General features: G+C 55.4%; 2 protein-coding genes across 2 annotated transcripts; one reads left to right on the forward strand and one right to left on the reverse strand.

Moving 5' to 3' along the window:
- Positions 1–747: 747 nt before the first annotated feature.
- HSPB7 (heat shock protein family B (small) member 7) lies at positions 748–3,902 on the forward strand. Its single transcript, XM_010957484.3, has 3 exons — positions 748–1,045; positions 1,650–1,783; positions 3,045–3,902. The coding sequence occupies exons 1-3, from the start codon at positions 844–846 to the stop codon at positions 3,222–3,224; spliced, it is 516 nt and encodes a 171-aa protein (XP_010955786.1). The 5' UTR covers positions 748–843; the 3' UTR covers positions 3,225–3,902.
- A 6,132-nt stretch (positions 3,903–10,034) lies between these two features.
- Positions 10,035–12,550, reverse strand: SRARP (steroid receptor associated and regulated protein). Its single transcript, XM_010957485.3, has 2 exons — positions 12,294–12,550; positions 10,035–11,164 (listed from the first exon to the last, which is right to left on the reverse strand). The coding sequence occupies exons 1-2, from the start codon at positions 12,385–12,387 to the stop codon at positions 10,749–10,751; spliced, it is 510 nt and encodes a 169-aa protein (XP_010955787.1). The 5' UTR covers positions 12,388–12,550; the 3' UTR covers positions 10,035–10,748.
- Positions 12,551–13,418: the final 868 nt, after the last annotated feature.

Below are 13,418 nucleotides of genomic sequence, written 5' to 3' on the forward strand. Positions count from 1 at the left end.
CCCCTGAGTCCAATCCCAACCCCCAGCCCGGCCTCAGCTTTCTCCTCTTGGGTCCCCAAATGTTCCAGAGTCAGTGGGAAGGCAAGCATGAAACCTGGGTTCCCTGTGGGAGCTGGCAGGCAAACAGCTGCACATTCTGTCCCCTCTTCCAGGGCTGTCTCAGTCCTTCCTAAGAGATGGCTGTGAACATTATCTGCTCTAAGGGAAGGAACCCCTCACCTCACGGAGGGGTCCAGCAGGTGGGGGGCCTCCCCAAACCCCCGACCTCTTGACCTTGCATCCCCTGCCCTCCCCAGAGCTAGGGGGCTTGGGCCTCCTGATCACTCACCACCCAGGTCCCTCTTACCAAGGGCTGGAACTTCAGGGGAGAGGGGACAGGAGAGAGAGAAAACCCTGACCTCAAGGAGCTTGCAATCTGACAGGGTGGCACAGTCCTTAGCCTCAGGCTGATGGGGGAGACAGAGACATAGGAACACCACAGGCACAAGGTCCTGGGGTGGGCACAGGGGTCTGAGGGCAAGGGGACGTGATGGGCCCCCACCCTATTGCAGTGCGGAGGCCTCGGGGCTGGGAGTTATCAGCCTGGAATGCCGGGAGGTGAGCTCGGCCTGCCTGTGTTGGGCTGTCAGCAGGGCCGTCTCACGGGAGAAGACTTCCAGCCCCCTCTGGGCCATGGAGAGGACTAAATTTAGCTAGTAGACAAGGGGCTGGCCCCGCGCCCAGGGACGGCCGGGCCTTATAAAGCGCCGGCAGTCGGGGCCCGGCACGCTCTCCCAGGGCTGCTGCCCACACCCTCTCCTGTCCGCCCCTGCCCGCCGGCCAGGGCCCGGCCGCCCGCCGTGGATGAGCCACAGGACATCCTCCACCTTCAGAGCGGAGAGAAGCTTCCATTCCTCTTCCTCCTCCTCCTCGTCCTCCTCGGCCTCCTCCTCGGCCTCCCGCGCCCTCCCAGCCCAGGACCCACCCATGGAGAAGGCCTTGAGCATGTTTTCTGAGGATTTTGGCAGCTTCATGCGGCCCCACTCGGAGCCCCTGGCCTTCCCAGGCAAGTGCTCGGGGGTCCATGGGGAGGGGAGGTGCACAGGGAGGGGAGGTGCACAGGGAGGGGACACCTGCTGACACTGCTGCCAGGCCACCACCCAACACGGCTGCGGCTCCCGAGCTGCCAGGAACAGGTGCTGTACAGCTGCAGCCACGTGTGGCCACCAGGACAGATGTGGCCACAGAGACAGATGTGGCTGTGAGAACAGGCGGGCCTCCAAAGAACAGTTCTGGCCTGGGGGTCAACTGTGGCGCCAAGGGCCACATTAGGCCTGCCGCCAGGTCTTAACTGGAGCCCTGGAGAGCTACACGGGTCAGGGGGCTGGATGCATTCCCCACTCCAGGCCTGGGGCGGGTCCCTACAGTGTCAGAGGCTGGTACGTGGGGCCAGGGAGGATCTATCCACCTCTGTGCCGGTGGGTGAGGCTGGATGATGATAAAGGTGGGCTGCAAGAAGCGAGGAGGAGGGGGCAGGGTGGTTTAGGAGCAACAGCTGAGGGGGAGGTCAGGCCTGGGGGGCCGCCCCTTCTCCCAGGAGAAGGAGCCGGAAACCTGGGTTCTGGGTACAACCCTGCCCTGCGCTCAGCTCATGGCAGCCCTCCCCACAGCCCGTCCCGGGGGGCCAGGCAACATCAAGACCCTGGGAGATGCCTATGAGTTTGCAGTGGACGTGAGTGACTTCTCCCCTGAGGACATCATTGTCACCACCTCCAACAACCACATCGAAGTGCGAGCTGAGAAGGTGAGCCTGCCCTCCGCCCTGACCCTGGGCTCCACACCTGTACCCTCAGCCCAGAGTCCTCACTCCCATGCCCCATCCTGGGACCCCACACCCTGACCAGTGTACCCTCGACCCCCTGGGACAAACTGGAGCTCCTGCTCCTGTAGCCCATGGGCCACAGGAGCCCCATTACTGCCTCTCTCTGCCCCGAGGCGCCAAGATCCTTTCTTCAGGAGCCACGGGCAGCTGAGGAAGCCACCCGGGATTGGAGGAGGGGTGGAGGGAGGTGGGCGGGGGCACCTGAGGAGGTGAGGTGAGAAGATGGGATGAGAGGAGGGAGAGAGTGGCTGAGGGAGGCAGGCATGTGGGTAGGGGGGCTCACCTGGGCAGCTGGGAGGAGGAGCTCCCCCACATGACATGCCTCAAGTCCTCTTCCCTCCTGGACCCAGAGGCCCAGCCCATATCTTGAGACCCCCGAATTGGGCCCAAGCCTGGGAAGAGGCCCTGAAGTCCAGGGTCACACACATTTCAAACCCCGCATTCCCTCCACCCACGGGTCTCAGGGTCACTGGGTCACTAGGGTCTCTGAGTCTCAGCTCCCAGAAGGCCTGCACCCTGGAGGAGGGTGTGGCCCTGGCTGAACAGGGATGCTGCCCCGGAGGGGGCCAGTGCCACAGCTGCTCCTTAGAGAAGAGGGTCTGCCCAAGGCTCCCTCTGGATCCGCCATGGTCCAGCTTCCTCCACTGAGCATGGGAGGTTGGATGGCTGAGCACCCCCATCAGGGAAGCCAAGGACTGTGGGCAGCAGGACCAGAGGGCAGCACGTGCCGGCCCTGCCACCCCCCCTACCCAGTGACTCAGCCACCCCAGCTCGTCTGGACACTCTGTGCTGGCTGAGTGGTGGGGGAGGGGCCGCCGGCCCAGCCCCGGCCGTGGACACCCGCGTATCTGGGTACCCAGGAGGACTCAGCTCTGCTCTGCGCCACCTTCTTGTTGCTCAGAAGCCCCAGATTCTGCCACTGAGCCTCCTCCCTCTCTGAGTTCTGCCCCCCAAACCCTAGCCTACCCACTAGACCCACCGGAGCTCCTCTAAGCACCTCTGTACCTGTTCCTGCATAGCCCCCAGCCCCCGGCCACCACTGCCAGGCCTCTGTACCTGAGAGCAGAACCTCTCAGCGTGTGGGGGTCCACCTGGGGTTAGACTGGGGAGTGGGGACTGTGGCTTGATGTGAGCAGGACAAGGGTGGGAGGCAGCCTGCCCTGACCCACCACGCCTTCCCCAGCTGGCAGCTGACGGCACCGTCATGAACACCTTTGCTCACAAGTGCCAACTGCCAGAGGACGTGGACCCCACATCGGTGACCTCGGCTCTGAGGGAGGATGGCAGCCTCACCATCCGGGCTCGGCGCCAACCACACACAGAGCACGTCCAGCAGACCTTCCGGACGGAGATAAAAATCTGAGGGCCTCCCCCTTCCCCTGCCCTCCCCCGACTCACCCATCTTCTCCACCCTGGCCCACCAGAGAGGTTTTCCTTACCCCCTCACAACAACATCCAAGACATCTCAGCCCCGGTTCCAGGCCCTGACACCCCCTCCCCAGACCCCAGGTGGGTCACCACCAAATGAGGCCTTCTGCTCTACTCAGGGCAGGTCAGGGTCCCCCTTGCCTCACCTGTGGCCCCAGTCAATCCAGAATAAAGGGCTTGGATTGAGGAAAGGGAGATCCCAGAGAACCCATGCTGGGGAAGGGGGATGGGGACAGGTGGGATCTCTGGGCAAACAATCTGCAGGACAGACAGACAGACAGACAGACAGACAAAATTCTTTGATCTCTGGAGTCTCTGCAGGGCAGGGGCAGGGGCACTGGGGACCTGGGACCCCCTTAGCCAAGGGGAGTGGGAGAAGCAGAGGGCCATCAGAAGGAGAGGTGCCTATCTAAACTGAACTGCCCAGGGGCCCAGGGAGGCCAGAAGGAGACAGCTGTGATGGTCAGCCTCCCTTCTGCCTTCCTCCAGGCCCCAAACCAGCCACCAGGCCACCTGCCCACAAGATGCCACATCCTGCCAGCTGTGCCAGGGCAGAGCTACCTTGTGTCTGTATATAGATGGGATTTTTCCAATACAGCTGGTTGGTGATAAACTGTGTGAGCCGTCTGTTACCTGCTCATGCCCCCAGGTGACGCTGGGCCGAGGGGTAGGGTGGGTCCACCTCCCTGCCACCCAGAGGCCTGAGCTCCCAGGGCTGCCTCCACTGCAGACAGGTAACCCAAAAAGCAGAGCGTAGATGGGACTTTGGGTCCTAAGGGTTGGATCCCAGCTTCTTGCCAACCTTCCCCTGTGGCCAGGCACCTCCCCCATCCTTCCCCTCTTTAATCTGTGAATCTATAGCCTTGATGTGTGTATACCAAACACACACAGACACCCACACATGCAGACACACACACACACACACACACACACACATCCTTGTCCTTCAAATACTAAGCATTACCAGTAGTTGAAGCAGAATTCAGAACATTCTAAACTCAGATTTACAATCTTCATTTTCATCAGTGGGGGCACTGAGTCTCTGAGCAGTTGAATGCCCAGCTTAACTACTGATTGTTGCATTTGAACCCAGGATATTAGAAGTGGCTCTCAAACTGCTCCCCGACCCCTCTGTGCAGTGGGGAGTAGTTCCCCTCATTCTGCCTCCCTTGGCCTGTGCATCTTGCCAACGCATCTTCCTGCCAGAGAACGCCCACATCAGAGGGTGGAAGCCTCCACCCCAGCTCCCTCCTACTTCCCAGTCCAGGGCAAGGGCCTCCAGTCAGCCTTCATTCTGGGAAGCCCCAGCTGCCCCCATGACTCTGGCTCAGTGTCATACAGAAGCAGGGGTGAGGGGGAAAGGTGGTTCACAGTTAGTCAGGGCCCCTGGGGCAAGTGGCAGGGCCAGCTTTGGCCCCTGGCACATCTTGGGTCAGTGTTCTGCAAGGTGGCCTCTCACCTGTGCCATTCTGTGGCCCTTAGGGGATGACTGGTGGGGGGCATGGGATAGTCCTGGCATTGTACACTGCACACACAATAAACAACAGAATCACGGACTTCTGGAGACCACTGCCTGAAGTTCTCAGACTCGGGGTGAGGCTGGAGGCAGCAGGAGTGGGAAGACCCAGGGTAAACATACACACCTTTCTTGAGATTTGGGGGCAGAGGTGGTAGCTAAAGACCTCACAGAAATGTGGGTGCCCACTGGTCACCTGCCTTGGCTCCCAGACCCAGTTGGGCAGTAATCCGGGAACTATGTCCATGAAAAACTTTGCATCACCTTCTCTTCCAACCGCCAGCCCCCGCTACTGCCTACCAGGCATTGTCCCAGGCACAGGGACACCAAAAGATGGGCCAGCTGCACTGGGTTGCCTGCCCTCTTGAAGCCTATCTTGTACCAGATGAGTTCTGAGGACCAGAGAGGCTGAGTGACTCTCCTAGGATCACACAGTCCCAGGGGCAAAGCCTGGCTGGAATCTGGCTGGGCAGCTGACTAGTTCAGGGAGTGCTCTTGGAGGTACCTACACACACACCCCAAACACACCATCAGGTGCTACTGAAATCAGAGTGCCAGGCGCTCCCCAGTGTAGCCGCACACCAAAGGAGGCAAGGGCTTGAGGGGGCTCGTTATTTCCAGCCTCTGTGACTCACTGATTCCACTGGGCTATTTGCAGCCCGACACTCATCTGCGTGGAGTTGGGGGGAGGAGCAGGACCAGCTTTCCCTGCTCCTTCGACCCCTACTTGGGGTCAGGCTCACCTTGGCATCCCAACCCCAGCAGCGTCCCTCGCTGAGCCGCTGAGCCGGGGAAGCTGGGCCGCGGGCGGCCCTGGCTGGGAAAGAGGGCGGCTCCCCAAGTGGCCAGTGGGGCCGAATACTCCCCACCCGGCAGACTCCAACAGCCCCCTCTCCAGGGCTCGGTTTTAGGAGATGAGGGCTGCGCAGCAGACAGAACCAGGGGTGGGGGGGCCGGGTTGGGAGTGGGCGCGTCTAGACTGAAGGAGCCCTCCTGTCAAGGTGACCCTGCGAAAGAGGGGGGGGCGGGGAGGTGGGACCTGCAGGCTGTATTTCATTGGCTCCACCCACTGGCTCCCCGGCTGGCTGCCGCCGCTGCACTTTGTCTCCACGCACCCCCTACCCTTTCCAGGCTAAATATAGGCCTGGCGGCTGGCCCTGCGCCCCGCCCCCACCCCGGGAAGAATAATTATAGCAGCCCCATTCATTGAGCACCTAGCGTGTGCCAAACACACTGCTCATCCCCACAACAGTCCCACAAGGTGGGTAGCAAGGACAATAGGAGGTTCAGAGAGGTCAAGCAACTGGCCCAAGGTCACCCAGCTTGGAAGTGACATGGCTAGAATTTGAATCCTTATGTATGGCTCTAAAAGTCCTCTAAATCCAAAGGGCAGAGGCACCTCCCCTGTCCCCATCTTGTACAAGAAAGGGGAGTTCCTACCTCCTTTGCTTTCGAGGTGGGCATGGACAGGAGGCAGGGAAGATTGAAAAGACGCAGCCTTCCAAGGTTAGAGACCCATGAGAAGGTCCAGCTCAGGTGGTGCCAGAGGGGTGTGGAGGACCTAGGAGGTTCCATCACTTTAAAAATCCTAGCCCAGGCCAGAAACTTCCTCCTCCAGAAAGTCCTCCAGAGCTACCAGCTCAGAGTCACAGAGCCCAAGAACCCTAGGCCCAAAACTTATCTTTAAAAGAAATTCAAACTAGGGGGTAGGCATAGTTCAGTGGTAGAGAATATGCGTAGCATGTATGAGTTCCTGGGTTCAATCCCCAGTCCCTCCATTTAAAAAAAAGAAAAGAAAAGAAAAGAAGAAACTCAAACTCAGACAAAAGGAGCACATGTGTGAGGGCTGAGGGAAGACCCTGAGGCTTGATTGGCCAGCCCTGTCTCCTCTGGGAGTCACACCAAAATCCTTAAGGTTTGATGGGGAGACCTCGGCCCAGGGAGGGTTAGGGCCTTGCCCAGGGTCACACAGGCAGTGGTAGAGATGAGATGGAGACCCAGGCTTCCAGAACTTCAGACCAGAGCTTCTGTACCAGATGAACCCCCTTCCCATCACCATGGCCACCCTTCCCTGACCCACCTCCCACATTGTACCCCTCCCTCTCCTGCCTCCATCCACTTCCATCTGCCTTGGACCCTGGTTCTGCAGTGCAGAAGATGCGTTATTCTGTCCCCTTGCTCCCAAGCCTGGCATGGGAAAGGAGCTAAGCAAATGTTTGTAGAATTTTTTTAAAAGCTAACAATCCTCAGTAAAGAGTGGAGGGTCAATTGTGGACTCTGGAGCCACACCACCTGGGTTCAAATCTTGACTCTGCCGCTTTTGAGCTGTGTGATCTTGAGTAAGTAACTTAATCTCTCTGTGCCTCAGTTGCCCTATCTGTAAAATGGTGCTAATAGGATCCACCTGCTACGGTTGTTTTGAATGCCCTTAAAAGGGCTTGGCACATGGTTGTTGACAGTAGCTCACATATGCCATGCATTAGAAACACTCAGAAGGGCTCCTTTAGAGCCCTGTTATTTAATTTAGATTTGGAGCCTGACATCCCACCTCACTCACACTGCCCCTGGCTCCACTGAGACCAAGACTTGGGCTGGGAGGGCAGAGAAGTTGCCCTGTACCTGGGGTCTTCTCTCCAGGAAAAGCAGGTGAAGGCACGGCTAAAAGGTAGGTTCTTTCTTGGAAGAACTCTCTGGGCCCCGGGAGTGGAGGTGGAGGAAAGAAGCCCCTGGAAGCCTTAGTTTCCTCATGTGTAAATAAAGATCAGCTACCACCCTCCCAGGGCTGCTGTGAGGAACTGAAGAGAGATGGTATTTTAGTAGAAGTTCAATAAATGCTAAGCTGTTAAAAGCACGGTGCTTGTTTTCTGAACAAGGAAAACCAAGCTTCCACTACCCTACCCTTCCCCCACCCCGACCCTCCCCCCACCAAACAAGAGTGGGTCCTGAGGGTCATGGTGACTTGAGTCCACTGGGTTGATGCCCGAGGCAGGAGTTCCTGGGCAAGGGAGGGGGTGCTGTTTACAGTCAGCACAGCTGGCCTGGGGCTCACTGTGAGCAGCCAGCCAGGCCAGTCCTGAGCTCTGAGGCCCTCCAGGGCTGGACCCAGGGGCACCCTTCCATGGAGGTGGTTGAACAGCCCCTCACAGGACTGTGGTGAAAAGACTGAACTGTTCTCCTCCACCTGTGTGCCCCTTCTCAGTGAGGGCCTCACTCACTTGTTCGATTCCCAAATACTCCCTGCACACTGCCAAGCCCTAGGCTGGGTCCTTGGAGAATGCTCATTCTTTTTTCACTCATTCAACAAATATGAACAGAACACCTACAGCATAATATGGGGTGATGATGCTATGTCACACTCCCTGGGGTTTGGATTTGGGCTCTGCCTCTTTCTAATTGGTGGTCTTGGGCAAGTCATTTCATTCCCCTGTGCCTCAGTTTCTTCATCTGTAAAATGGCAACAAAATTTGTACCCACATCACAGGTCTGGTGAGAGAGGAGCTGAGGTACTGTGTGGTGCATATAAAGATATCAATAGCCATTATTCTGGATGAGAGGAATGTTGGTTAGAGTGAAAGGTTGGTTTCTGAAAACTTGATCCCCCTGGGCGGCTGGCCCCATAGCGTTGGCCCCTCACCCGCAGATTCCACCCTCTCCACTCAGACCAGGAGGTGATGCCCTCCAGTCTGATGATAGGGTGCCACCTGCTGGCGAAAAGTGAGACCTGCAGCCACAGGCCTCACCCTTTTCCTTATGGGTCTCAAACTCCCTTTGCAGACATGTCTTTGGGCTCTTCTAGTCCAGTGATTCTCAGCGAGGGAAGGAGAGAGGAGGGGGTGTATATGACCCAGATTATTCTGTCACCACCTCTCTAGTTCGGACCATCACCTCCCTTTTGGCTGGATTAAGGTGCAGTCTTCTCAGCTTCCTCCCCTGCTTTCCTATCCCAGCATAAGAGCTAAGAGGAATCTTTTTTTAAGGTAGATCTGGTCATGTCACTCTCTACTCACAATTTCCAACAGTCCCCGTCTCAGAATCAAATGCAAAGATATCATCGTGGCCTGCAAAGCCTCATGTGATATGGTCCCTATCACTTCTCTGGCTTCTCTGCTTCGTGTGTGTGTGTGTGTGTGTGCGCGTGTGCGTGTGCGTGTGTGTGTGTGTATGCACACACATTGTCTCCCCCAGCTGGAGGATAAGCTCCTTTATGACCAGACCTTGTCCATCTTATCACTGCACCATCCCAAGGTCTAGCCCAGAGCTTAGCACACAGTGAGTGTCTAGAAATAGTGAATGAATGAATACTCCAGCCAGACTGAATGACTTTGGCCTTTCTTCCTGAAACATGCCCCACCCCTGCCCCCTTGCCTTTGTATGACTCACTCACTGGTCAGATCTTAGTTTGGAAATCACTTCCTGCAGGAAGCCCTCCCTGATCTCCTCTCCAGAGTGAGCTGGGGACCCTCTCCAGCCCCATCATCATTCTGTGTGCCCTTACTGTTGCACTTATTTGAAGCTACAGCTACAGGCACTTTCTTCCTTGCCTCCCCAACCAGGCAGTGAGCTTCTTGAGGACAGGGTTATGTCTGCTCTCTCTAGATCCCCTTGGTCTAGAAGAGACCCTGCCAGGATGTGAGGCTGTCTGCTCTACAGTGAGGAGCAAGAACTTGAGCACCAGGCTGGCCTAGGTTCTAATCCCAACTGGCCCAGTCTGTGGGACCTTGAGGGCATTCCTCAATCTGTCTGTCTCGGCTCCCTAACCAGTGAGAGGGATACAAAAATAGTGCTTCCCTATACTGGCACTTGGAGACTGTTAGCTCCTGGCACAGAGCAAATGGTCCATCTATGTTAGCCACTAGTGTTTGTAGGAAAGTAGTAAAATAGTCATTGAATAAATGAACATTTAGCAATTTTAACCTAAGAGCCTTGAGACACTCTCCAGCTGAGTTCCACACAGCTCTGTGCATCTCTCAGACCTACACCTACCCTCACAGCAACCCCCGCTTCCTTTTGGGGACCATGACCGCCTGGTGGGGCAGAGACTAAGCCCCCAACTGTTTTCTGTATCCCTAAGAGGCAGGATGGGCCTGGTATGCAGAAGATGCTCAATAAATAATGTCTCTTGTTTCCATTTGTTCAAACATGATACTCCATTCCCTTTCTGTGCACTTCCGCCCCATCTTGACAAGCCATTTCTGCTTATTTCCCATCCCACCTGGGCCCTTGAACTTCCCATCCTGTGTGCCGTACCCACCTGGTGATCCCTGGTGACCTACACACTTGCATGCGTGCCAAGATGGCAACAGCCAATGTGCAGCACCTGCCCGTTGTGCTGGGTATGGGTCCTGACTCCTGCTCTGGGATGGGATGCCAACCCGGTTGCTTGAGCGAAGATGGTTCTCAGTGCTGGCTCCTTCTCATCTTTTAGATCATATTTTGTTACCCACTCAGAGGCCTTTCCCAACCACTGTGTCAGAAAAGCTCTCTACCTCCTCATTTTCCACCCCAGCACCTGGTCTCAGTTCCTACACAGCACTCGTTACACTGTTCAAAACCATCTTTATTCAGTTGTTTAACCTTTCTCCCCCACCTCCAAGAATACTGGCTCCAAGAAAGCTATATCTTCTCTAGGCTTTGAAGGGCCCGGCACGTGGAACATGCTGCATTAGAATTTGCTGTGGGAATGAGTTAGTCTCTTTCCATGTGGCGGTGCCTTACCCTGCTTCCAATGAAAGGCTAACAAAGACAGAAAGGAAGGAGTACATAGGATACTCTTGAGTGCGTCCCGTTTCAGATGGCCTTTAGGGATCTGATGTCCCTTCCTTGGCTCAAGCACAAAAGACTTCTGCTTGGCTGGGGAAGAGGGAGTGGACCCTGGAAATTGCATCCACTGTGCCCCGGAGCCTGGGGTGCCAGCCCCTTCCTCTCACAGCCAGCCCCTTCCGGTTAATCAGCCTGCGCGCAGACACAGGAAGAGAGGGCTTTAAGTGAGCCTATGACTCTTCCCCAAGCTGAAGACCTCTTCACAGGGCTCCCCTTGGCTTCAGGAACCTCCGGGAGGGAGGGTGGGCTGGCTGGGGAGGCAGCTGGGGCTACAGTTTCTCTGCAGGGTGGCAGGGTGCCCGTGGCCTGGGCAAGGCCCCCATCACTTGTGGGTGCCTCCTGAGTCAGATGAGGCTGGTTTCCCCCACAGAACAAGATGTAGGTCTTCATTGGAGGGATGACAGATCCTAGGTTGGGACTCGGAGCTCGGAGTGGTGCTGGGGGCGCTGCCAGGGACAGCTGTTTCCCATGAGCACAGTCGATAACGAAAGTTAGGTGAGCTTTGGGGATGGTCTTCTGATGGCGAGCTGGCTTTCCATCTAGAGGGAAGGGAAAAATCAAAAGTTTGTGTTAGCACAGCAAAGGATGTGGTTTCATGAAGTCATTTGTTCATTCACTCAACAAAGATTTAACTGCGCATTGGTGGACACACAGTGACAGGAAGACAGTGGGGCCTAAGTGCAGGCATCTTTCAGCATTGGGGAGACCTGCGATTAAACCTAGCTTCCCCCTGTATCAGCCCTCCGCCTTCCAGGAGCACAGAGCCCACTGCATCAGAGCCTGTCAACTCCACTGGACACACCAACTGCCTGGGCATCTTGTTACCAGGCAGATTCTCATACAGTGGGTCTGGGGCAGGGCCTGAGGGTCCGCATTCTAACAAGCTCCCAGGGATGTCAGTGCTGAAGGTCCACGGACTGTGCTGAGTGAGTAGTGAGAGAAAAGTCTCGGCCACATTTTACAGATGAGGAAACTGAGGCTCCGCTAATGCAAATGTTGATGGTTCTCAGGGAGCACTGAGCTGTTCTCCCCCTTCCTGAATAATCTTATCTACTGATCCCGGCCGCTCTGGGTATCCCGGCTCTGTCCTCTCCACCAAACAGGGAGAAGACGCCATGAACCAAACCAATCAATCAATTTCTCAATCAAGCAAGTGCCAGAGCAGGTCTCTGTGAATCCAAAGCCTGTGCTCTTAGAAAAGTAACGTTTCAAGTTACCCAAATAATAAACAAATCCATTCTCTTAATTATGTGCTCCTCGCCTCGACACAGTCTCAGAAGGAAGCTTACGTTCTGGTAGGTTGGTTAACACAGGAAATATGGTTGACCCTTGAACAACACAGGTTTGAACTGGAGGTCCACTTGTACTCGGATTTTTTTGATAAATACCAATTACCACACAACCCCAATGGGTTGAATTGGTGGATGTGGAAACTTGGATGTGGAGGGACGACAGTATACGGTAGTTAAATGCAGATTTTTGACTGTACGCAGGGTCAGTGCCCCCAACCCTTGCCATGTTCAAGGGTCAACTGTAGATAAAGCCCACCCATGGCTTAAGAATCCTGGCGGCCCCAGACGGAGGGTATCTGCCCTCTGCCTCCAGCCTCCCGACGGCCTCCCCAGTGCCCTCAGCTGCAGGGCTGAGGCCCTCTCTGCCACCTCTTACCTGAGCTGGTCTCCAGGTCTGTCTCAAGGCCCTTGACTTTGGAGCTGACTCTCTGGTCCTGGGGGTCTTCTGAGGGGGCTGTTACTGTTGCCATAGCGCCTCGCTTAGCACTAGCAGAAGGAGCAGTTTTCGGCAGCCTCTTCCAGGATGCAGCTCCCCACCCAAGGACCAGACCTTTTATGTTTACTGGATCTGGATCTTCTGAGTGAATTCCACCAGGAGCCACAGGAACTGGCCTGGGGCAGTTGAAGGATTGTTTTGATCCACTGGGGTTATGTCAACAGGATTGCTGTCGGGTCCCTGGGAGGCGGGCCTTCTACCAAACAGACACGATTTCTTCCAACTCCAGCTGCTTCCTCGCTTAGGACAAGCCTTGGAACCTTCTCACCCAGGCCTCGGTTTCCCAAAACTCAGTCATTGGCTGCCTCCCCAGTTTTCAGTTGTTTTGTTTTGCTTTTTCCTGCCTAAGAACTACGTGGAACACTACCTACTTAATATGTCTCAGTCTGTTTAAGCAGTGATAGACTGGGGAATTAAGCCACAAACACTTGTTTCTCACGCTTCTGGATGCTGGAAGTCCAAGGTCCAGGTGCCTGCAGAGTCCAGTGTTTGGTGAGGCTCTGCTCGTTGGATCATGGATGGCTGCCTTCACTGTGTCTTCACCTGGCAGAAAGCACAAGAAAGCTCTCTGGGGTCTCTTTTTATAAGGGTGCTAATCCCATCTCGAGGGCTCCACCCTCATGACTTTAGCTCTCAGAAGCCCCACCTCCTAATCGCATCACACTGGGGATTAGGTCTCAAAATACCAATTGGGAAGACGCATCCCGTCTACAGCATCTTGCAAGTCAATCAACTGTTTATTTTTATTTTTATTTATTTACTTAAAAAATTTAATACATTTTTAATTACTTTTTTTTTAATGGAAGGACTGGGGATTGAATCCAGGACCTCATGCATACCAAGTATGTGCCCTACCACTGAGTTATACCCACCCTCCTCAATGAACTGTTTTTAACTGAAAAAGAAAAATATTTGTTGATTGACAAAAATGCACAAAATAAAAATTGTTTTACTTAGTGGGTTTACTGAGGCCTTAAGCCCAGGAGATAGTCTCTCAGATAGCTA

The sequence above is a fragment of the Camelus bactrianus genome, chromosome 13, assembly GCF_048773025.1.
Source record: "Camelus bactrianus isolate YW-2024 breed Bactrian camel chromosome 13, ASM4877302v1, whole genome shotgun sequence".
NCBI classification, from domain to species: Eukaryota; Metazoa; Chordata; class Mammalia; order Artiodactyla; family Camelidae; genus Camelus; species Camelus bactrianus.